We start from the raw sequence: 22,203 nt of genomic DNA, 5'->3' as shown, positions 1-22,203 counted from the left end.
GTTCAGTTGTATACAGGGCAGGTGTCTCCTGTGTTTAACTGTTTGTTGTTGTGACATAGCCACACTCGTGTAGCTTGCTTTGCATCTCTGACATGCTCACTGGCCATCCACCTCACCCTTCTTTTCCAGATCCACTTCCTCATGATTCTCGCAGCAAATTGGGCCTACCTTAAGGACGCAAGTCATATGCATGCGTACCAAGACATCAAAATGAAGGAAGAGCGGGAGCTGCAAGACATCCAGTCGCGCTCAAAGGAATGCCTCAATTCCTACTCTTAAGGATTACACAGCACGGCCCCAGCCCCCCACCCCAACCCCCTCACAACCCCACTGCCAAGGCCAGCTCCTAGGGGTCGGACCAGGAGAAAACACTGCTCCAAATATCTGCCTACTGTCTACACACAGTACAACACAGCACAGCACTAACCTGGCTCCTAACAAACTAATGCATTCGTGTCGCTTCTGCACTAACTCTCAGAGCAGTTTGTTGGAACTCTTTGTTTGATAAACCATTTCAAACATTGTTTTGCTTTTCATCATGTTGAAATATATCTGTTGGGACACTCTGTTCTTTTCTTACTTTTGCTGTAGCCCTGTCTATAACTCTAGCCAGTCATTGCTAGAGAAGCTTGAAACATTGCACTACTTGTTCTATCGAGAGCAGTTAGGTTATAGGGCAGACCAGTTAGCCCATTAACGAGGGAATACAGAATAATTTGTTCCCTTGTCAAAGATGCCATTTTGATTATGATACATAGTACATCATACTGTACGCCTTACTAAATCACAGATGAACAAAACAAACTAGTGCAATGTGGGGGTGTTTGAACTTGCACAAACACTTTGATATGTTTGGTCTTGGCTCTCTAAATATTGTGTCTGTGGGCAGTGGTGGGCCACACAGCATGCCCAGCATGGCTCTCCACTGCTGTGTATGAATATGTATGTGTTTGGCTTCCTAGGACACACCCTCTGTTGCCTTGCTGCACAAAAACAAAACATACTGAAAAGAAGATAGTATTTTGGGGCTTCCACTGAATGCATAATTATCATGCAAGTTTCCTGCATAGACAGTTTCCTTTGACAGTAGGCAGCCCAAGTCAAATTTCACAGTTCCATCGTTTAGCCCTGAGGGAAATTATGTGAATGACTGATCCCCTGAAGAAGAAAAAACTACCTCAGGTGTACTGATGTGAGCTCATGTAGAATAATTTTTAACTATAGATTAATACTTTGCTCATATACTACATTACTGTAGTCTGAAAGCAATGTAGCTATAGCACCATAGCTTTTAAGAAAAGTCATCAAAACCATAATAAAAAATCCAATTGTAGTTCACAGGAAACCACTATGGAAGAATAAAGCTTTCCACACTGACCAAATTATTGGAAATAACAAAAAATAGTAGCATTGACCACTTTGCCATTGCCAATCTGAGCAGTTCCACTGGGTAGCTGAGATGGAGAGGATTTGCATTTTGGAAGGACATCAAGCTGCAGTCATGTGGTTAGATTGACTGGTTGCACTGAAACTGTTACTAATTTAGATGAAATGTCCTACGCAGCTGTGACACTATGTCTTCCTTCCAGAGAGTTGCGTAATAAGCCTGAACGAAACAAATAAGAATGGAAAAAATAGAGAAGGTGCTTTTAAGAAATGTGAGAATGTTGACACCTGCAGCCAGACCTAGGTGAGCTGAAAGTCAGGTTGTGGACCATTTTATGGACATGACAATGTTAAGATATATGACGTCAGTATTTTTTGTTTATGTAGTGTTTTTTTACTGAAAAAAAAAATATATGACAAAAAAAAGAAAAAAAATCCTCGATTGCATTTCAGTATGCTTTTGATGGGCAATTGTTAACTGACAAAATGACTGATGTACTATCTGTTTTCTGCTAGCTAGAGGAGATTTACAGGGATGCTATTGTTCTGATGTTTACTCTTTATTGCATGAAGGAAACAAGTGTTTTTGCAGTAATACAGGTGATGTGTAGTCATTTGTACTGACATCTATGGTAGGCAGTGTGTGCCCAAGTCCTCATCTTTCCCTTTATTATTGTTAACAATGACAAATAATCCATTATATGTCAAAGGTATACTAGTTATAGCTGACTTGAAGTCATATTTTTTATTGTTGATTTCATCATTATGACTCTTGTATAGTACTGATTTTGTAACCCAATAGTGTATCCTTATTTTCTAAAAATGTTGAGGGCTTTCTTGAGATTTTTACTTTTAATTACATGTATTATATTGATGTAAAACAGTACTTTGTTATCAAATTAATTTCTATGATGGCATCCATTGGTTATTACAAAGTTTACTCCTAGTTTAATTGAGACAAATGAGGCAAGAATGGCCCAGAATGTTACATGGATACTACCATGTACAGTGATTGTTTAGTCCTCTGGACTTTGATTTAATCTTTGACCAAATTGTGTTTTAATCTTTTATGAATATTGGGAAGGGGTAGTCTCAAATGTGTAGTTGCGTATGAGTGTATCTTCATTATTTAAGTGTTTTTGAGCTTTAAAGGACAAAAACATGATGCGGAACATTTAAAGAGAACAACCTAATCAAGCAACTAATCAAAAAATAATTTTAAAAAGCTTCCCACTGCCCAGTGAGTCTGGAGGACATCTCCCACACTCCCTCACAGAAAGGCAACTATGTCCACCATCTTCCACTCCCTCACAGAAAGGCAACTATGTCCACTATCTTATTTTGCAAGTGATACCATTGGACATTTGCCAACCAGCCTGGTACTTGTTTTTATGACATGAAAATAAAGCCACTAAATTCAGACATCTTCCATGTGTTCATGTTTTCCTTTTGCCAGCTCTACACCTTTCCCCCAACTGAAAGCATTTCAAATCTCAGGAAGATTACATTGTATGGCATCGTATTGCATTGTAAAACAATACAGATACAAACAGATTTGATCCAAAGTCACTTTATTGACATAAACCAAAACACGCCATACAATCTGAAAGCTGAACAAATATAAACAAGTGTACAAAAATATTTTTCAAATGATTTGTAAACTGCATCATGGAGTTCATGGAGTTCCATTTCACCAGAAGTCTTCATCTGCCTCTTCATGTGAGAAAGCAGTAACACTACAAAAAAAATTAACATTTTGAGAAGTTTGACAAACATACAGTATCCTGAGTAGATGTTTAGTTTGATTGTCATCAGAACTTCCACTGAACCTTTAGTCAGATCTGCATACAGACATGAACACAGACACACAATCTGTACCCCAACACCCACCCACCCCATTTTCCCAGGCCTTGCAGACTGTGTGTTACCTGTTGTCTTTATCAGATAAGATGTCCAGCTCTGGGCTTCTGCGCTCAGCCTCCTCCTTCTTTGGACTCTGTAAAATCCATTTCACACATTCACTCCACTGAACAGACAGCTGCACCAGACAAACCCCACAAACTATCCACTCACTCTCCTCCGCTAAAGGGGAAGCAGCCAGTGGCATGGAGAAATGTGAGATTTAGTGCTCTGTGTGTGTGTGTGTGTGTGTGTGTGTGTGAGTCCGTGTGTGTATGCGTGTGTGCACCTGTTGACGCTCACTCTCTCCTCCCTGCATGACCATCCTCATGTAAGTCTGCAGCGGGTCGGCCGGGTCAGACGCAGGGCCCCTCTCGGGCTCCAGCTGTTGGCTGGCCTCCACCTGCTCCCTCTGCTCTTCCTGGGAAAGGCCCTCCACCTCCTGCCCCTGGCCCCTCTTCTCTGCACCTCCTCGCTCCACCTCCGCCTCTTGGCTCTCATACTGCGCCTCCTGCAGGAGCTGGAGATAAAGGGGCAAGAGGGGAGGAGACAGCGGTGGTGCTGTGGTTAGTGGTGCAGGGATGTTTGCTGTCTGGCAATACTCTTCGGGACTCCCCGACACCCACCCTCCTACACACACACACACACACACACACACACACCCTCTCCTGTTCTAGTCTCTCCAGCTCCCTTAGCTCCCTCTCCTGGGCCTGGCGTTGCTCCCTCTGCCTCCTCTCCTCTCGCCTCTTCCTCTCCATCTCCCAGCGCAGCTCCTCCTCCTCCTCCTCCTCCTGTCTGGCTGCCTCCACATTGGCCTGAGCTGCACCTGTGGGTCCGACAGGTAACCAGTGGTGTCAGTGGCGTAGCTGATGAACAGGTCACAAACCCAACGTCCAGGAATTTGGGTAAGACTACTATAGAGACCGTGGGCAGGATGCAGGATGAGGGGCACATGTGTAGGACTGGGGGCACTCACTGGGCTGGGTGGGTACAGGGGGGGAGGCGTCGTGCCCCTCAGGGGCCTCCTCACTGACACGGATGCCCTCCTCTTGGAGAAGCTCTGGAATGTGACTGGGCTCTGAGAGAGAGAGAGAGAGAGAGAGAGAGAGAGAGAGAGAGAGAGAGAGAGAGAGAGAGAGAGAGAGAGAGAGAGGAGAGTGAAAGAAGGTGAGAGAGAAAGAGAGATTGAGGGAGAGAGGAGAGAGAGAGATTGAGAGAGAGATTGAGAGAGAGAGAGAGAGAGAGAGAGAGAGAGAGAGAGAGAGAGAGAGAGAGAGAGAGAGAGAGAGAGAGAGAGAGAGAGAGAGGAGGGAGAGAGAGGGGAGAGAGGAGAGAGTGAAAGAGGGGGAGAGAGAGAGATAGACAGAAAGGAAGAAGTAGAAGAAAAAAAAAGGCACAAAGAGGCTCTTTCAGTGCAGCCTAGAATGCAGCGCACCCGCGCCGAATACATAATCACCTCTGCCATTGTGGGCTTCTCAGTGGAGGGTGAAAGGACATTTTTATTGATCAGTTGCATGTTAATTAAAAACAGACGCCTCACAGAGTGGTGGGAAGCAACTCAAGGGCATTTCATTTGAGATCATTTTGGCAAATAGTCTGGAGAGGCTACATGCCAATACTGTTTTCATCGCACATTTGTATCAAATGCATTACAAGACAGAAAGCTTGAATAGTGCTTGTATGATTTCCCTAACATTGTCAAAAAATGACTGAAGAAGCCTTTTACACAGTAAATTGCATAAGTATTAGACATTGCAGTGCATTGGCCCCGGCCCTGGGCTTGTTTGTCGATGGCAAGAGCACCACAGACCTGTTTCAGGCAGAACAGAATGCCAACCACAGAAACAACAAATACAGAATGGCAATGCATCTGTAGTCTGTATCTAAACAGACAGCATCAGTGCCTGGTATGTCATATCATTCTCACTTTAGAATCACCAACAGGTTCTTCTAAGTATGATAGGGAAGTTCCAGATTGAACAAAATAGAAATTAGTTGTAGCAAACAAAGTACAGTATAAATCCACAGACAGACGTGAGCAAGCATGAAGCAAGCATACAGTTCCATGGTCTGTAATTTGGGAGTAGGGCTAGGATGGGTCAGCAGCTAAAATGACCCTCAGGGTCGCTGGTTTGGTTACGTTTCAGGCCAAAAGTGGGTGGAGGTTTTACCTGGTGAAGGTTCGGTCAGGTCATCAATGGCTATTTCTGCAGGTTGTGGAGAAGAGGACTCTGAACTTGAGACCTCTTGAGCAACATTTGGGGGACTAAGGGAAAGAATACAGTGATCAATCAAACACATCAATACCCTGTCCAGATGAGAGGACCCAGTGAGCATCAATACTCTGTTCAGATGACAGGACACAGTGAGTGGACTGATGGTGTGGAGGGTACCTGGAGTGCTGGTGGCTGGTGCTCTTAAGCTGGGGGCTGCTGGGGTCACTGAGCATGGGGCTGAAGTCCCCTGACCGCCGGACTGCTGCTGGGATGGGGGACAGCTGCCGGGCTGGGGACGTACTGCCGGCCAGGGGCACTGGCAAAGCCTCTGTGTGGGCCCGCCCATACGGCACAGGACAGACAGGTTACACACATACTCAAACAAACTGTCCAATGGCAGAGTACTGTAGAACCACATGGAGTCAACAGAAGTAACTAAGAGGTCAAAGTCTTGCTTAAGAATCTAAAACACTGACCTGAGAAGTGTGATATCTAATATATTACAACTGATTTATTGGGATGAAGAACAACATCCAATACAATCCACTTCACTGTTAGTGTCACTGTAATGTCATGATGCAACTGTGTAATGTAAGGAAGGCTTTTCTCTATTCATCATGAATCTCCCCTGTAATGTCATGTATCCAACACATGACTGATGACTGTGTTGTAGGGGTTATGAGTGAATCAACTCTGTTGTGGGTCAGTACCTTCCAGCAGTTCTCGTCTTGGCTGATGTTTAGCGATGGAGACCGGTGTGGAGGAGAGGCGTCGAGGTGCGGGAGAGAGACTCTGCTGCGGAGGGGTCACCTCTCCCGCTAGTGGGGCTCGGCCGTAGCTGACGGGCTGCAGGTCCGACTCTCTGACTGGGGGACGCACGTCGACTCGTGGGGCAGGCAGGTCAGAGGCGAAGGTCACCCGCTGGTGCGCCAGTGATAGGGCCTTGGCGTGTTGGTGGTAGTGGTGGTGGAGCGCGGTGGGCTTGTGCCGCGTGGGCGACTGGGCTCTCTGCGGAAGCGCGTGGGAGACGGCGGCGTGTAGCGCCCTCTGCTGGTAGCTGCGGTAGGCTTCCTCCAGGGTCTCCGCCTCCTTCTCCAGCTCGCGGATGCGGGCCTTGGCCCCAGCCACCAGCTCCAGGTCCGAGTCCGGAGAGACGCTGCGGTCCCGCCAGCCGCCCCCCCGCACACCCCCGCCCGCCTGCGCCCGCAGCACGTCCCTGTCTACATACATGTCAGGGGGAAGCAGCCGGTCAGCATTCAGCTCCAGCACCGTGCGGTCCACCAGGGACGGCTTGGGATTACGGAGAACCTCATTCTCCAAGGCTGGACCGGATGCACACACACACACACACACACACACACACACACACATACACACACACACACACATCACACCGTGCAAAGACAGGATGGAGGGGAGAGGGGGAACAGAGTGAAAAGGAGGGAAAAGAGAGGTTGAGGATGCAGGAAGGGTCAATGGCCCGCCACCAAAAGACAGATGTTTCTTTGCAAAGAAACTCTAGTAGACCTCTAGATGGAATTAAAGATGAAATCTGATAACTACAAGAGGATTTCACAACTGATTGCTACAGACTAACTACAAGTGGATTCCCACTGAGCCCAGTGACGGCCAACGCGCTCCCCCCCCCAGGGTACCCGTGTACCTAGCTGAGCTTGGCGCAGCTGCATCTTGATGTCCTCGGCGTGGGTGGCCATCCACTGGCTCCTCTCCTCACACTCCAGCAGCTGGCTCTTCAGCTGGGCCACACGCTCCACCTGTAGCACAGCCCAGTGCCACTTAAACACTCACCAGGGAACAACAACAACAACAGCAACAACAACGCCAGGGTCGTCATCATCAGCATCATCATCACCCAAGCACTCCAGTCATGAGGTCACATCCTAAAGCAGGCTCTGGGGGAGCGTGTGTGTGTGTGTGAGTGTGAGTGAGAGTGAGAGTGTGTATGTGAGTGTGAGTGTGTGTGAGTGTGTGTGAGAGTGTGTATGTGAGTGTGAGAGTGTGAGTGTGAGTGTGTGTGTGTGTGTGTGTGAGTGTTAGAGTGTGTATGTGAGTGTGTGTGTGTGTGTGTGTGAGTGTGTAAGAGTGTGTGTGTGTGTGTGTAAGAGTGTGTGTGTAAGAGTGTGTGTGTGTGTGTGTGTGAGTGTGTAAGAGTGTGTGTGTGTGTAAGAGTGTGTGTGTAAGAGAGTGTGTGTGTGTGTGTGTGTGAGTGTGTGAGTGTGAGAGTGTGAGAGTGTGTATGTGAGTGTGAGTGTGTGTGAGTGTGTGTGTGTGTGTAAGAGTGTGTGTGTAAGAGTGTGTGTGTAAGAGTGTGTGTGTAAGAGTGTGTGTGCGTGTGCGGGGTGACTGACCTCCTGCTGCAGCTGGGCGTGCAGCACCTGCCTCTGGCTATCATGCTCCTCCTCCTGCAGCCTCTTGGCCGCCTCCAGCCTCCTGAGCTCCGTGCACAGGGCCAGCTGCTCCGCCGACGGCTGGCTGAGAGCTGCACGGCACAACACAGCACACCCATCAGCACATCCACAACACAACCACAACACAGCACACCCATCAGCACATCCACAACACAACCACAACACAGCACACCCATCAGCACATCCACATCCACAACACAGCACACCCATCAGCACATCCACAACACAGCACACCCATCAGCACATCCACAACACAACCACACCCATCAGCACATCCACAACACAACCACAACACAGCACACCCATCAGCACACCCATCGGCACATCCACAACACAGCACACCCATCAGCACATCCACAACACACCCATCAGCACATCCACAACACAGCACACCCATCAGCACATCCACAACACAACCACAACACAGCACACCCATCAGCACATCCACAACACAACCACAACCACAACACACCCATCAGCACATCCACAACACAACCACAACACAGCACACCCATCAGCACATCCACATCCACAACCACAACACAACACACCCATCAGCACATCCACAACACAACCACAACACAACACACCCATCAGCACATCCACAACACAACCCAAGTCCCCAGACCATCCCCGACCCCTGTGACTGGGAGCTGTAGCCCTTCACACACACACTTGAGAATGTGGTGCATGATTCAGAGTGGGATGTGATGGTACATGCATTTGGGAGAACAGCGGGAGTAACCTGTAAAAAAGATATGCACTGCACCGGAGGACATGCAGAAATGTGAAAAATGCACGCCTGCACGGCAAGACTCCGGACACAAACAACAGGAGGCCTCCGTTACAGTGTTGAATAATACGTAATTAGTGAGGTATGAGGAGTCGTGAGTGTTTGGTCATCTCAGGTCCAGTGGGTCCCAGAGCGAGAGGGAGGGGGAGGCAGAGGGTGGTCATTGTGCTGGGCGCTCTGTGTCTTCTGCTTAATGAACCACGCTGCCAGTGTTGATGTGCCTACTGATCCCCTCCGGCTCTCTGCGGACAGGAAGAGCATTGTGCCCCTCGGAGGGGAGGGTGGCCTTGGCTCAGGGCCCTCGCCAGAGAAGGGGCCTCTGTGTTTCTCTCCAGTGGCCCCTCGGGCCCCCGGACCCCCTCCTCCTGCCTTCGCTCCCTTTCCCAGGACTAGTGTTGGGCTGCAAACACAGCCAAGAAGCCCAGCATTGACAGGCAATGTGCATCCAAAAGGAGCTTTTTTCTTTTGTTTTGTTTTTTTAAAGGGGGGAGTCGTGCCCTGTCCCAGTTTGCCCCTTGTGGACTAATATCTGTGCAAGCGACTGTGAAAAGCTTCACATGGAGGCATGGAAAAACAACAAACAAACTAAATACTTAAGACAGACTCCAGCTGTGTCATCTTAGACTGGAAAGTTCCAGTAACATTGTAAAGCAATAAGAAAAAGAAAGAATTGAGCTGCAAAGCCTAGCTTTAAGCAGATTTGACATTTTAACTTCCTTGTCTAAGTTCACCTCTGGTGCCGTAATCCTGAGTAGATGCTCCAGCACCCTCTCTGGTCGATGCAGATTACTTTCTCAGAGACAGTGGCGGCGTGCCCTAACTCTTAACTGCATCTGTGCCAGAGCTACCTCTGAACTGCAGCCAGCCAGGAAGAGGTGACATGCTGTTGGCGGTCGCGTCTCACCTTGGCGCAGGTGTCGGTTGTCCTCCTGCGCCTCCTCCACCTGCTGTGTGAGCAGGCGCACCTGTGCCTGCAGCTCCACCCTCTCCCTCCTTAGCACGGGGTAGTCGCTCATGCTCTCCAGCCGCTCCCGCAGCAGCTCGTTCTGCTGGCCCACCAGAGAGCTCTGGGACTGGGCCGTCTCCAGCTCCATCTGCCAGTAACAATGGCACATGGGCTCAGCACAGACAGTCACATAGCAAAAGAGGGAGCCATGAAAGCGGTCACTTGATATCAGATAATTGGTATTTGAAACAAACTCCTTCTCCCCCCCCTCCCTTTGTCTGCTTCACCCAGAACAACATCGGAGGACTAATTTTGGACTGAAATCCTGAATCCCTAAATGCTGGCTCTGACCTTCTCTTGGATTCTGACTGATTACTCAAATCTATGACTCACTGAGAAAATTCAGAAAAAACACCTACATTCCACTAGCCTTTGGGAACACGAGTCCACTATACACTTTTTACCTTTAGTCGTTTCACCTCGGCGAGAGCTTGACTGTGCTCTTGTAGTTTAGCATCAATCGCAGACGCCTCCTTCTGAATTCTTACAGTCTCCTCTGTTAGAACCAACACACATACAGTACATAAACAACCTCAGTTACAAAAATAAACAGATTTGACTGATCTGACAGATTTTACTTTAATATGTCACTAAATTCATGCACTAACCTTTATTTCTCTTCTCATTTCCTGATAGCTGTTCAGTTCTCCTAACATAGTCTGCCTTCAGTTCCACTTGGTATCTAATGAGAGAAGAGAACAGAAAAAAATCACAACAACCAATAAGCTGCACACACAACACAAACACAAAGGGAAGCCGTGACACTAGAAAACCACAACTTGTTAACAATGTATGTGGTGATTCCATAAATGTTTCATGAGTTTGTGACTTTTGGTGCGTGGCACTCATAAAGCCAGAGTGCATTGTGGGACAAAAGAGCCACGCTGGCCCCAGAAATGCCCTGTGTGTGTGTGCAGCACTGCGGCTGGCCTCAGCTGCTTGCTGCCTGCACTCGGTGTGTGTGCCTTGCCTCCAGCCTGCTCACCTAATGCTTACTGACAGCTGCCCACACTTGCCAGATTTACGGCCTATAAATAAATACAGTGTGGCTGGAGAGGTGGGGAGGGGTCAAACCTGTTACAATGCCATAATCACTACATTAATCACCACTGTGTACACTCGGGACAACAGAAGGGCTTCAACCCCCTTTGAAGTCAACAGAGTGAGTAAGGAACAATACTCACAAACACCAAATAATTCATACACATCACACAGCAAGAGTAATGACCATTCACAGTTACATAAAAAGGGAGATACTACAGATACTGGTGCCTAAGAATGAGCCGGCCACACACAGAACGGCACTCTACAAAATGCCATCTACACAACAGTGACACCTACTGGTTCAGTATAGAGCATGCATTGATTAAGTAATGTGGCCACAAGGACCAGGTTTATGAGACTGGAACAGATTATTTGCACACCTGGCCAGTTCATTCTTCAACTTTTGGTCATAGGTATCCTCCATGGTTTTTACTGCCAGTTCTCTTCTTTTCAGCAGGTCTTCGGTTACTTTGGTTTTCTCCTCCTGTAGCTTACATGTTCTACAACGTAGTTAAACAAGATGTAGCATTGAGAGTTGGTGAGACTCATGCCATGAAACACACACAGTGACATAGTTCAGACTTGTGAGGGCATGGACCTACTTTTCAAATGCTTCAGCTCTTTGCCTTAACTCAGCTTCTCTGTTGCGCACAGTTTCTATCTCCTTCAGCAAGGCCTGCCTCTGCATGTAGATCTCCTTTTCTTCAATCTGGAGTTGGAATCACAGTTTCAAACATATTTTCACATACAGTACTGCACCTTTACTTTCTTAAATTCTTCACTTAAAGCTAAAGGAGAACTTTTCAAATAGATCTGTTTCTCAAGGTCACAGAGTACTGTTGGTATGGGGAAAAAACAATTAGTTCTTTAAAATCATGCCCCCGTTCTTTTTTTTTCATACGACAGTACTCAGTAAATTTAAGAAACAGAGATCTATGTGAAAAAAGGCCGGAGTGCCATACTAGCGATGCTAATAACAAAACAGCTTGGAGAACACCTCAAGCAATGCTCAATCACAGTGCACTGAATGCTGAATGGATGACTGCCAGTAAGATCCTACCTGCTGTTGCTTCTGCAGTCGCTCAATGGCATTCTTTTCTCTGTGAATCAAGGCCTCAGATTTCATCTCATAAGTTCTCTCCATATCTCTCCTAAAATCCAAAATCTCTTTCTGAGCCTTTTCCTTCTCTTCCATCTTCACTTTTGCGATTTCCACATCCTTCAAATGTTGAAGCTGGCACATTTTTTATGGTTAAATGGTATTTAAGGTTCTGGACGGAGATTATGCATTGAATAATAATGATATTAACAATTGCCCAACATACAGGACACAAGTCAACAACAGTCGATGGAATGAAATAGCACACCATGTTGAAGATGTGAGTCATAAAGGTGCAGTGATTGTGTATACCTTTGTGTTGATTTCAGCCTGTGCTTGTTCCTCAATCTCTTTTCTATATTCGGCAAGTCTAGCCTCAAATGTATGCCACTTGTTTCCTCGGGAACGGAGAACCTCATACTCTTCATCGATCATCTGCATCTTTTCCACTGTAAGCATATAAAAGAGGCCCTCAATTACATTTCTGCGGTCAAATTAAGTCAGATTTACATAAAATCTTCACTTTATGAAGTAGCATCAACTAAACCAGCGCTATGAAAGTATACCAAGAGATTCTTTAAAGGCTTCAGAGTTGCTGGTTTGCGTGTTAGCATCACTGCAGTCCCTGTGTATATGGTGGTCTATTAACTCTGTCAGAAGATTCATCAAAAAGCCTGTGGGGAAAAGCAGAACTTACTTCCACAGAAAACAAGACACAGAATGTAGAAAAACGATGTTCAGAAGGAGGGATTGTAAGGTTGTCCACTGTACCTTTCTGACTCTCTCTCTGAATGCTTGATGTCTGTATGTAAAGAAAACACATAGAAGATCAAACAATATTTACTCCTCTGGAAATGTTGTCACTGCTATGGATTCAATAATGCAGTGCTTACCAAAGACTTATACAGAGATGAGCGGGGACTGATTTTCATGAGTTGAAGAATGTCTCTGGTTGAAAAACACTAAAAATGACCATAAAGAAATTATGAGTGTAAAACATCACCAAAGGATACAACATACAGATAAAGTGACAGACGGTAAATGCAAATGCAAAATTGTGTTCATTTATTTTTAAGACACAGTAGCTCTCACCTTTTCTGTGTTCATGCCAGATTCAGGATAAAATACAGACAGGGTATATTCATAGCCTGAACTCTGCAAGTGCTCAATTACCAAGCTGTTAGAGGCAATCTCTAGGACAGAAGATGTTTTTACAGGGACTGATTTGGGCAGACTCTCTCCAGTTAAAAAGGGGTGCTTTAACTCCTGAATAAGCTGGTTCCGAAGCTGGGTCTGGAAAAGTAAACAATCAATTCAAGTCAATTCTGCAGATGTAACAAAGTCATTGCACTTTCATTGTTAAACAAAGCTACATTCAGTTTTTATTCACATTAATAACATTAATCAATGTGAATAGCAAAGAATAAATTACACTGTATACAAAACTGTGTAAAATGTTAGGTTTCAGTGGGTTTTCAATCACTTTGAAGGACAGACTGAGGCTACTCCATAACATAAAAAAATAAGAAAAATCTCCTGCAAATGAAGTTTAGAAAAAGGGCACAATCTGCAGAGCAGATTCTGAAACTTTCCTGACAAAACCAGTGAACAGATGCCAGGGAGACGGAGAGTGTCTTTCAAGTCCAAGTCAGGACTTCTTAAACAGCATAAGGATAAGCTACAACTGCAGTAGCAGTAGGAGCAACAACTTTACTGTACTGTTGTTGGCGACGCGTGCCACTTGCCTACTCTCCCGCACCACTCGTCTACTGTTTCCACTGTCCTGCGCCACTGTTCCGTGCCACTCGCCTACTGTCTCCTGCTACTGTACCATGCCACTTGCCAACTGTTAAATGGGTTAGGGTTAGAGTTAGGGTATAGTTGGCAAGTGCGACGGGACAGTGGTGTAGGAGAGTAGGCGAGAGCCACTGGACAGCGGTACGGAACAGTAGGCGAGTGGCATGGGACAGTGGTGCTGGATGGCAAGTGAGTGGCACAAGACAGTAGGCAAGTGGCACAGGAGTGATGGGCACCAACAACAGTACCGTACAGTTTCTGCTCCAACTGCCTCTCTACAACTGACATACAGTTGAAAATGTTGCATTATTCAGAATCAGAGGGGATTTAGCCTAGGCCTAATTCACAAATGGCAACAAAGGCTAATATAAACAAGCAGCGTTTGAAGCTTTTAAGTCAGTGAGGTATTATATTAGTTTATTAATTACTTATGATAGTGAGTTCTCTCTGACAAGAAGAAACAACTGCAGGGCTAATGCTTGCTAAAATTGAAGTGTCCGGAGGAGGACGGCAATATGACATCAGACATATTCAGGAAAATATCTAAGACTAGGTCAAATTGCCCTGGACCTAAGAAAGACAGTCATGGGTCTATATTTAAATGGACTACTCTCTGAAATTGGTTGGGGTTAGCTTAGATTGCGTTTTATGTTCAGACCATTTGACTTGTGTCAAAGACATAGCCTAATGCAATGGCCAGTAAGCATCCTAACAAACTTGCAAGTAAAGCGACCATGGTTCCATGTGTATCAAGGACCACTGTGGCAGGCTCACCATACAAAGTCATCGGGGAGCTAAAAGTGGCAAATCTACATTGTAATTTACTTGCACCGATAGATTGTGTAAGAAAATTAGACTATTTGGCCGAAGAAACTGGAAACGAACTCAAACTGAAAATGGCCAAGCTATTTAGATTATTTGTTTCTGCAAACAGCTGTAAACAAATAAGCAAAACATACCTTCAGAGTGTCAAGAACTCCACGCTTTTTGAATGTCTGATACAGCCTCTTCCTCATCTCATCTGGTGAGAGGGACTCCTCTTTACCTCCTGACATCCTAATGAAATGTGTGAAAATTAGCCTAGTAATGCAATGGTCACCTGGTCATCTCACCTACAACTTGATTAGTAAGTTTTCTAATGAAAGTGTTGCAACAAAACGCGTGCGACAAAATAAGAAAACATTGAAAGGGGCAGTTATTTTATGCCTTAGAAACCAAACTGGCTTCAATTGTTTACAAGCCCAAAAAAGAGGAGGAGCGCGTAACGAACTTGCCGACAAATTCAAATGACTGCGTTCGTCTCACTTCCGGGTTCATATGGCATACACTTTTACCCATGATATTTTTGATTATTTTAACCTATACATTATCTGAAATGAAACGCGTTAGTTATATATTAAGTTGAAACATACTTCATCGTTTTATTTTAATTTTATTTTATATGAAATACTACTCCACCACTGCAAGCACACGTGATCTGACGTCATCTTCATGCGACAGCAGGAAAGCGTTCTCTCAGACGTCTAGAATTTCCCGTTGTTTTTCAGGTAAAATATTATTACAGATATTTTTCTTTTTATGTACAAACGTACAAAACTAGTAAATTATGTTCTTTATTTTGCCGTTCAATCAATTGTCTTACAGATCCGGGAAAGTTGTTATCTGGGTAATAAACAATAACCCCTTCAATTAGCTAGCTAGCGTTAGGTTTTGAAATGACGGTGTAACTTAGGTTATATCCCTCAAGCTGCTTTGGAGATTAATTGAAGACACATTTACTTGAACATCAACGCATTGCCAGCATACAGCTTTGCATTTGGACCCTTTCGAAGTCAGAAACATATGATTGAAGTTAACGTTACCAGTTGTTACCACCTTAGCTTGCTAACATAAAATCTATTTGCTCCCACAGATCTAAAAGAAAATATGTCTGGAAGTTTTTATTTTGTTATGGTTGGGCATCATGATAATCCTGTCTTTGAGATGGAGTTTCTACCTCCTGGTAAAGCGGAGTCAAAGGTTTGTCAGTTTCAATAAGTACTGTACTGTTTTTAGTGTTATGGTTTTATCCTGTGGTAACCATAGACTGTAAAAAAACATTTTGTACTTTTTGTAGGATGACCACCGTCATCTGAACCAGTTTATCGCACACGCAGCGCTTGATCTGGTTGATGAAAACATGTGGCTGTCAAATAATATGTACCTCAAAACTGTAGATAAATTCAATGAATGGTTCGTCTCTGCCTTCGTCACAGCTGGTCATATCCTTTACTTGTGTCTGTCATACTGCTCGGTGTTTTCTTCCTAAAAGCTTTCTACATTAGGCTACTTGGTATCAAGGACGCTTTGGAGAACAGCATTTTCTGGTACTATGTTTTGCTATGAGATACAAATGATGAAATTTACTGTTGAATTTGGCAAGATGACATTATGCTTCTATTGAAAATCAGTTTGGTTTGACCTAACACATCTGAAGAATTCAGACCAACATTTTTTCATCACTCATAGTTTACTTCAGCACATCTGTTTGTCAAGGATGTAAGCCGAAGTACAAATGAAATGTTGCTGGCTTACCTTGTCTGTTGGTTTGTGTAGAATGTAAGGATTAGACATATGGCCTACCCTATTAGAACTAGAACCATCCATGGATTTGACTTTTGAGAAAAATGTGTAAACTTTAGTGGGCCTATACAACCTTATGTCTTGAGAACTAGAATACTATACCACATGTTATGCCTTAACTCCCCTTGTCTACATATGAGATTCATCATGCTTCATGATGTACGACAAGAGGATGGAATTAAAAACTTCTTCAGTGATGTTTATGACCTATACATCAAGGTAGGTAATGTGTTTGTTTAGAGTTTAAAAGAATGCTTACAGTTACTGTCAATGTTGATTAATCTCCATTTGTTTTATTTATAGTTTGCAATGAATCCATTCTATGAAGTTAATGCACCAATACGCTCAACGGCCTTTGACAGAAAAGTGCAGTTTCTTGGCAAGAAGCATCTTCTCAGCTGATTTCAAGGACTAGAATTTTATATTCTGGTGATCATGTCTGGGTGGTTGTATATAGAAGGACCATTTCCCTCCTGTATAAAGTTCTCTCTCTCTTTTGTGTATGTATGTTTGTATGTATGTGTTTTTGTCTCATTGTTTGTTTACAGTAATATAATTATATTATGGAAGTTCTTTAATTATTTTCTTTTTGATTGTCATAAATCAGTAATAAATGTATTATTATTTACAGTGTTTCAGTCATCAATATCCAGCTGCTCCTCTGCCCACCACTAACTTGACTTTTCTAAAATGGCTAAGCTTTTGCTAAAATGTAGAATGGAGAATTCTGAAAACCCACCAAAACAATAGCAATACAACTATTTGTTTTTCACTTATATGTGTTTTGCCATCAATATATTCCCTCATCCTCACTAGTTTTCTGTTTCATCATGTTGCAAACCTTTAATCATTTAGTGCATTATATCTTATAAATCATTATAAAATCATATATTTTATAATGATTGCCAGAAAGGTTCCTCAGAATGTATTATCTATTCTAACATATGCACTTTATGCATAAAGTTTTTTTTTTCTTCAGAATTTTTGTTCTTCAATTTTGTGTCAACGATTCCCGGTACACTGAAAGACCGGGGTGCACGAAACCTGGTGGGATGACACAGAACCATTGTTTTCATTTTGTTCTGTTCATGGGCCATACAATAAATGAATATATGTGTACATTTAGTGACCGTATACTACGTGCACACACACACACACACACTCATGAATACACGCAAACACACACATAAAGATACATGCACACATGCAGGCACACAAACACATAAACACACATACACGCATAAACACACTCACTCCCATAAAGACACACATACACATACAGTACCACATTTAGTGAGTCCTAGGTCACTAACTTCTAGGTCCACACTTTCCCGTATTCTATGACTGATATGACAAATAAGTAGTACTTTCCCACTCTATACATTTTTGCATAGCCGTGTCCTTTCCACCACCTGGTGCCATTTCTCTCAAATCCACCTTACTATTTAAAGATCAACCAGATCACTACTGCTTCCTCATACACAGGTGTTTAATAGCTACCATAAGCTGTTCCTGTGCTTACTTCTTTATTTTCTTTACTCATATTCCATTTTTATTCATATTCTTACCAGATGGCTGTCTTTAAAAGTACAAACTTGAAGTGTCCAAAAATTAACGATAATGATTTAAAGCAACTGAAGGAATACATTTTGTTGAGCTCTTTAATGTACTTTGTACTGTAACATCCCAAATTAATTTTGATAGTATGTGGTCATAAGGACAGAAAACACACATGTTGTTCCACCAGCCTATTTCATCAAAATATATTATCAGTTAACAAACTAGTGGTTATTTATCCGTGACAACACTGAAGTTGTTGCTAATTGCAGGGCAAGTTTCTGGGCTGTTATTGTGCATGTTCTTTTAGTCAACAATCTCTCTAACATACAGAAGCTTTTTGTCTACATTTTTATTTTTCACATTTAAGACCAGACCACTAAATGTATTTGTGCTTATGTGCAAATGTGCCATTAGTGATCTAATTTGTGTTTTAGAGATTTAGATAAAATGAACTCATATAGCATACTAGAAAATGTAGACTGAGCCTGAATGGGTCAAGCTTAACTGTAAGACAGTGATGTGTGTCTGTGCTTTGTGAGAGACACACTGCAGTGTTAATTATGGGATGTTGCAGGGTGTGGTGCTGAAGAAGTGTGCTCTTGTGCCTTCATGAATGAACAGAGCCAGACCAGTTTTATTTCAGTCAGCCATCCCTTGTGACCTAAATCAACCCACTGTTCATCACTAAACTATATCAGGCCATGGCACTGTCTGGAACTTACTTCTTAACTGACCACTGATAAATAATCAATGAGATCATTTTTGTCATACTTATTTTAATCTCTGCATCTACAACGAGTAGTTTTATAGAAAGTGATCTAACATCTTGCAATCCTATTATTTTACAAACTGGCAGAATGTTATAAATATTTCTATCATACATTTTGGCACTTCTATATCCAACACCACAAGTGTACATTTCATCTACAGTGTAAAAATACTATCACCAAAACAGTATTTGTATTTTAGTTTGAGGAATTGAAATTACTTATTAAAATATATTTATTGCAATTTCTCACTGTTACAATATTAGAATATAGTGCTTTATTTATCATAACAATACATCAAATGTTGACCATTGATTTCAAGCTCTGAATTAAACATTTTACACTGATCTGTCGTCTACCCTTCATATTAGCTTCAGCAAATTAATCACTGGCTCCAGCCCAAAATGTCTGAGTAAAGTTCAATGGAATGTCACCAAGTGGAACCATCCAGTGCTTATTAGTGTGTCTGTCCATGTGCAATAAGCATTGACATTATGTGTGAGTGGGGAGAGAGATCCTTAGGGTTTTACCAGTTGTTATATCATGTATTAGTTCTCACACAATTAACAACAGGCACCAGAGCGGGGTTTCCTGTGCAGGCTGACAGTGTCCGTTGGCATAAGATGCTCTGTTCGCTCCTCCATGGCCAGTACCCGTCTGACAGCCTCCTCAAAGGCCGCAGCTACGTTGGTGGAGTCTTTAGCACTGGTCTCATAGTACGAGTAGTTGCCGTTCTCCTGGCACCACTGCTGTGCCTCCTCAGAAGACACCTGCCGCTCTGTTACATCCAGCTTGTTCCCTAGCACCACGAATGGAAAGCTCTCCGGCTCCTTAACGTCTGCGTAGTAGATGAACTCTTTCTTCCAGTTGCCCAGGTTGCGGAAGCTCTGGCTGTCGTCTACACTGAAGGTGAGCAGGCAGCAGTCAGAGCCCCGGTAGAATGGAGTCCTGAGGCTGCGAAACCGCTCCTGGCCTGCCGTGTCCCAGATCTGCATAGTCACCAGGTGACCATCCACCTCCAGGTCCTTATTGAGGAATTCCACACCAATGGTGTGGAAGAGATGAGTGTCAAATTTATTGGTCACGTAACGGTTCATCAGGGAGGACTTCCCGACTCCACCATCTCCCAGCAGAATGACTTTCAGCAGGGATGATTTGGATGCCATGGCTCAGATCAGGGGTCTTCTATACTTATAGTCTGAAAAATAATGAATGGACTTGATACCTTACAGTGAATATATGTTTGTTTAGCTATGTACAATTGCTTTAGTTATGAGCAGGGTGTAGTGGTAAAATAAGAGGTGGGTAAACTATGAATTAGTGATCATGGTGAGGTGGACTGTGCCATGCGGTATCAGATTTTTATTAGAATATGTTTGATGATGGTGGAGGTTATTGTCCAATGTTTATAACAATACCAGTGGTATTAAATGGTTCCTAGAGTGTTGATGAGTGTACATATTGTGAATGTGAATACTACAGAGTGATTTATTAATGTTAAAAGTTGCAATTGGTGAATAAACTCTTTTGAGAGGTGGATAAACTCTAATAAGAGGTGTATAAACTATATCTCTGAAATTTCAGAGGTGGATAAACTGTGTTTACTTGCGTTTAGCCTTGACTACACCCCTGGTTATAACCATATACGAGTTATGGTAGTTTTGAGCGTTATTTTGAAAGAGGAAGCACCAACCTCTGACATGTGACGGTTAAATCTTGAGGTGTCCAGGGAGCCCAGTAATCTGCAGAAATTAACATTTTAGGCCTAATTTCCCTTTAAATAATGTATACTAAGATACATATCACCAAAATGTTACAGAAACATACATTAAAGTTAGTAAAAATGATCCTAACTGAATTAAATTGGCCTAAATAGTGTCTGATTTTATACAGCAACTACCTGCTTATCAAGACACCAGGGTGCTTTTAGTGACATGCAGTATTTTCATGGCTCGCAGTGATGAACAGTTGATAAATTCGTGCATGGCCTGCTGATGCAGCTCACCAATGCGTTGTCAACTCTCGCTACTTCTCGACCTCTCAGCTGGTTAGGATCATGTGCTACACTTGGTCCTTGTGGTCACATGAATAGGCGGAAAGCGTCAGTCATTTTAACCGGCCAGTCACTGCTTGACCACCTGTAACAAAGGCGCAGAGGTAACGTTAATCCCATGGCCTAAATGCACCTGTAAAACACTGACTAAAATGAAATATGTCCATTTATCAGGCCAGCACTTTCACTAACTTCCCTTTTTATTAATGAATTAACGCTAGGTTGCTCATGGGAGTGACGTAGAGCTTACCTAGAAAAGCCAGCTAACGTTAGCTAGCTAATAGTCTGTAAAATTAATCACCTTTTCATAATCTAACGTTAGGTTGCAGAGCTCATGTTTCATTAATCTTACGTTAGATATTGTTGGTTAACTCTTAGATAAATAGATTAGCGTACATTATTGTAAATAGTGGTTGGAAAGCTTCTAGCGTTAAGGGGGCTGATTTGACAGTTAATGTAAACGTTAGCTTCTAAATCAAACCAGAGTGAAACGTCAACACAGGTTCCATCTGTAACTTTACTTTTGCCGATTTTGCACCAAAGCCTTGAAAGCTTACACAACACGATCAGATACACTTACATTCAGACTTGTGCTGTTTTAAAGTCTCAAGGCGCCTGGCGAAATATAAGCTAGCTAGACTACACGGAAGCAATAAGAGAGCAAACATTTGATGGTTTAGCTAAATTAGCAGTGCAACGGTATGGCTAAAGCTTTCACATCTGACAGCAAAGGCCAAAAGCCCCCATGGCGATGCAAACCCCATTGAACGTAGATCTTATATACCAGCGAATCGATTTATATATTATATTTGTACAGAAATACATAATTCGCTGTAGATGCTCACCACTAACAACAAGGAAGTTGGCTTGCTGGATGGCTAGCTTTTCTGCTAACGTTAACAGTAACTAGAACTAGCTGACGTTATACCTCACTACTGCATGCTATAAGAGCTAACGTCTGAACTTCAGTAAATGGCTAATTGACAGCTTATTTCACAGATAGTTGCAAGAGTGTACTTACCTTTTAAAGAGACGTACCCACATCTGACTAATTACTAATGTTCCCTTTTCGGTGTCCTCGGGTTATTCTTCCTATGGTGTTGCAGCATCCAGTGATATGGCGCTGCTAGGAAAGCCCAGTTTGCTACTGACTTGTCTCATGTGACCCAACCTTCACTACGGTCACACCTTGCTGTAATATGATGCATACCACTCATTTTGGATAGGCTACAGGAAAAAATAACTGGTAAGTACCTAAACTAATGTTTAACTCTCCGTCTCCTGTTAAAGAAAGGCTGATCTATGCTCATTCATGGTCTATCTGAAGTTTCAACTTGCGAATTGACCTTAGTTGCCAGGCCTAATAAACATCCAGAAATATTGGGGAAAGGTGAGAAGTATTTTTTTTTTAACTAGGCAAAAAAGTAATTAATATGTTAAAAAGTTATTTATTTCAACTAAAATTGTTTCATTGGGTCTTGCAGTACATGTTCTGGGTCATCCATTTACAAGGTAGACCTGGATTACCACGC

General features: G+C 43.4%; 4 protein-coding genes and 1 long non-coding RNA gene across 11 annotated transcripts in view; 3 read left to right on the top strand and 2 right to left on the bottom strand.

Annotated features, from left to right (window-relative positions):
* Positions 1-2,806, top strand: part of gpm6bb (glycoprotein M6Bb) — a 30,489-nt gene extending 27,683 nt beyond the window's left edge. For both annotated transcript variants that reach the window (XM_042083947.1, XM_042083940.1), the window contains exon 7: positions 130-2,806. In XM_042083947.1, the coding sequence (XP_041939881.1) occupies positions 130-279 (150 nt within the window). In that variant the 3' untranslated portion in view covers positions 280-2,806. The remainder of the gene's footprint in view (positions 1-129) is intronic.
* A 134-nt stretch (positions 2,807-2,940) lies between these two features.
* ofd1 (OFD1 centriole and centriolar satellite protein) lies at positions 2,941-14,936 on the bottom strand. Of its 2 annotated transcripts, XM_042084199.1 has the most exons (22): positions 14,629-14,936; positions 12,965-13,165; positions 12,766-12,834; positions 12,644-12,674; positions 12,439-12,546; positions 12,185-12,321; positions 11,834-12,007; positions 11,376-11,482; positions 11,154-11,273; positions 10,338-10,411; positions 10,134-10,225; positions 9,628-9,817; positions 7,871-8,001; positions 7,165-7,276; positions 6,212-6,823; positions 5,679-5,829; positions 5,457-5,551; positions 4,262-4,363; positions 3,948-4,111; positions 3,575-3,805; positions 3,315-3,382; positions 2,941-3,122 (listed from the first exon to the last, which is right to left on the bottom strand). In XM_042084199.1, the coding sequence occupies exons 1-22, from the start codon at positions 14,722-14,724 to the stop codon at positions 3,077-3,079; spliced, it is 3,111 nt and encodes a 1,036-aa protein (XP_041940133.1). In that variant the 5' UTR covers positions 14,725-14,936; the 3' UTR covers positions 2,941-3,076. The 2 variants fall into 2 exon arrangements, with proteins under 2 accessions (XP_041940133.1, XP_041940134.1); XM_042084200.1 differs by lacking the exons at positions 12,439-12,546; positions 12,766-12,834; positions 12,965-13,165; positions 14,629-14,936 and having other exon boundaries at positions 12,570-12,666.
* Positions 14,937-15,085: 149 nt separating this feature from the next.
* On the top strand, positions 15,086-16,919 carry trappc2 (trafficking protein particle complex subunit 2). 2 transcript variants are annotated; one of them, XM_042077845.1, is made up of 5 exons: positions 15,086-15,216; positions 15,582-15,688; positions 15,786-15,930; positions 16,425-16,510; positions 16,595-16,919. In XM_042077845.1, the coding sequence occupies exons 1-5, from the start codon at positions 15,111-15,113 to the stop codon at positions 16,691-16,693; spliced, it is 543 nt and encodes a 180-aa protein (XP_041933779.1). In that variant the 5' UTR covers positions 15,086-15,110; the 3' UTR covers positions 16,694-16,919. The 2 variants fall into 2 exon arrangements, with proteins under 2 accessions (XP_041933779.1, XP_041933780.1); XM_042077846.1 differs by lacking the exon at positions 15,086-15,216 and adding an exon at positions 15,237-15,335.
* Positions 16,920-18,461: 1,542 nt separating this feature from the next.
* Positions 18,462-21,842, bottom strand: rab9a (RAB9A, member RAS oncogene family). Of its 4 annotated transcripts, none has more exons than XM_042083478.1 (4): positions 21,693-21,842; positions 20,519-20,756; positions 20,312-20,360; positions 18,462-19,816 (listed from the first exon to the last, which is right to left on the bottom strand). In XM_042083478.1, exon 4 carries the CDS (start codon positions 19,782-19,784, stop codon positions 19,182-19,184), a length of 603 nt encoding a protein of 200 aa, XP_041939412.1. In that variant the 5' UTR covers positions 19,785-19,816; positions 20,312-20,360; positions 20,519-20,756; positions 21,693-21,842; the 3' UTR covers positions 18,462-19,181. The 4 variants fall into 4 exon arrangements, with proteins under 4 accessions (XP_041939412.1, XP_041939422.1, XP_041939430.1 ...); XM_042083488.1 differs by having other exon boundaries at positions 20,624-20,756; XM_042083496.1 differs by lacking the exon at positions 20,519-20,756 and having other exon boundaries at positions 21,693-21,811.
* Positions 21,826-22,203, top strand: part of LOC121700514 — a 29,289-nt gene continuing 28,911 nt past the window's right edge. The window contains exon 1 of the long non-coding RNA XR_006027249.1: positions 21,826-21,917. This is a non-coding gene — a long non-coding RNA (uncharacterized LOC121700514). The remainder of the gene's footprint in view (positions 21,918-22,203) is intronic.

Source organism: Alosa sapidissima, chromosome 2 (genome assembly GCF_018492685.1).
Source record: "Alosa sapidissima isolate fAloSap1 chromosome 2, fAloSap1.pri, whole genome shotgun sequence".
In the NCBI taxonomy this organism is placed as follows: Eukaryota; Metazoa; Chordata; class Actinopteri; order Clupeiformes; family Clupeidae; genus Alosa; species Alosa sapidissima.
This window is presented reverse-complemented; position numbering and strand designations above follow the sequence as displayed.

Excerpts from the sequence above, each read along its gene's own strand:
- ofd1 (XM_042084199.1), bottom strand. The coding sequence starts at position 14,724 with ATGTCAGGAGGTAAAGAGGAGTCCCTCTCACCAGATGAGATGAGGAAG. Across the intron at positions 11,274-11,375 it reads AGAGCTGAAGCATTTGAAAA|AACATGTAAGCTACAGGAGG; the intron begins GTAGGTCCATGC and ends ACTACGTTGTAG. Across the intron at positions 3,123-3,314 it reads TTATCTGATAAAGACAACAG|TGTTACTGCTTTCTCACATG; the intron begins GTAACACACAGT and ends TTTTTTTTGTAG.
- trappc2 (XM_042077845.1), top strand. The coding sequence starts at position 15,111 with ATGAAATACTACTCCACCACTGCAAGCACACGTGATCTGACGTCATCT. Across the intron at positions 15,689-15,785 it reads CTGGTAAAGCGGAGTCAAAG|GATGACCACCGTCATCTGAA; the intron begins GTTTGTCAGTTT and ends TACTTTTTGTAG. Across the intron at positions 16,511-16,594 it reads TTTATGACCTATACATCAAG|TTTGCAATGAATCCATTCTA; the intron begins GTAGGTAATGTG and ends TTTTATTTATAG.
- rab9a (XM_042083478.1), bottom strand. The coding sequence starts at position 19,784 with ATGGCATCCAAATCATCCCTGCTGAAAGTCATTCTGCTGGGAGATGGT.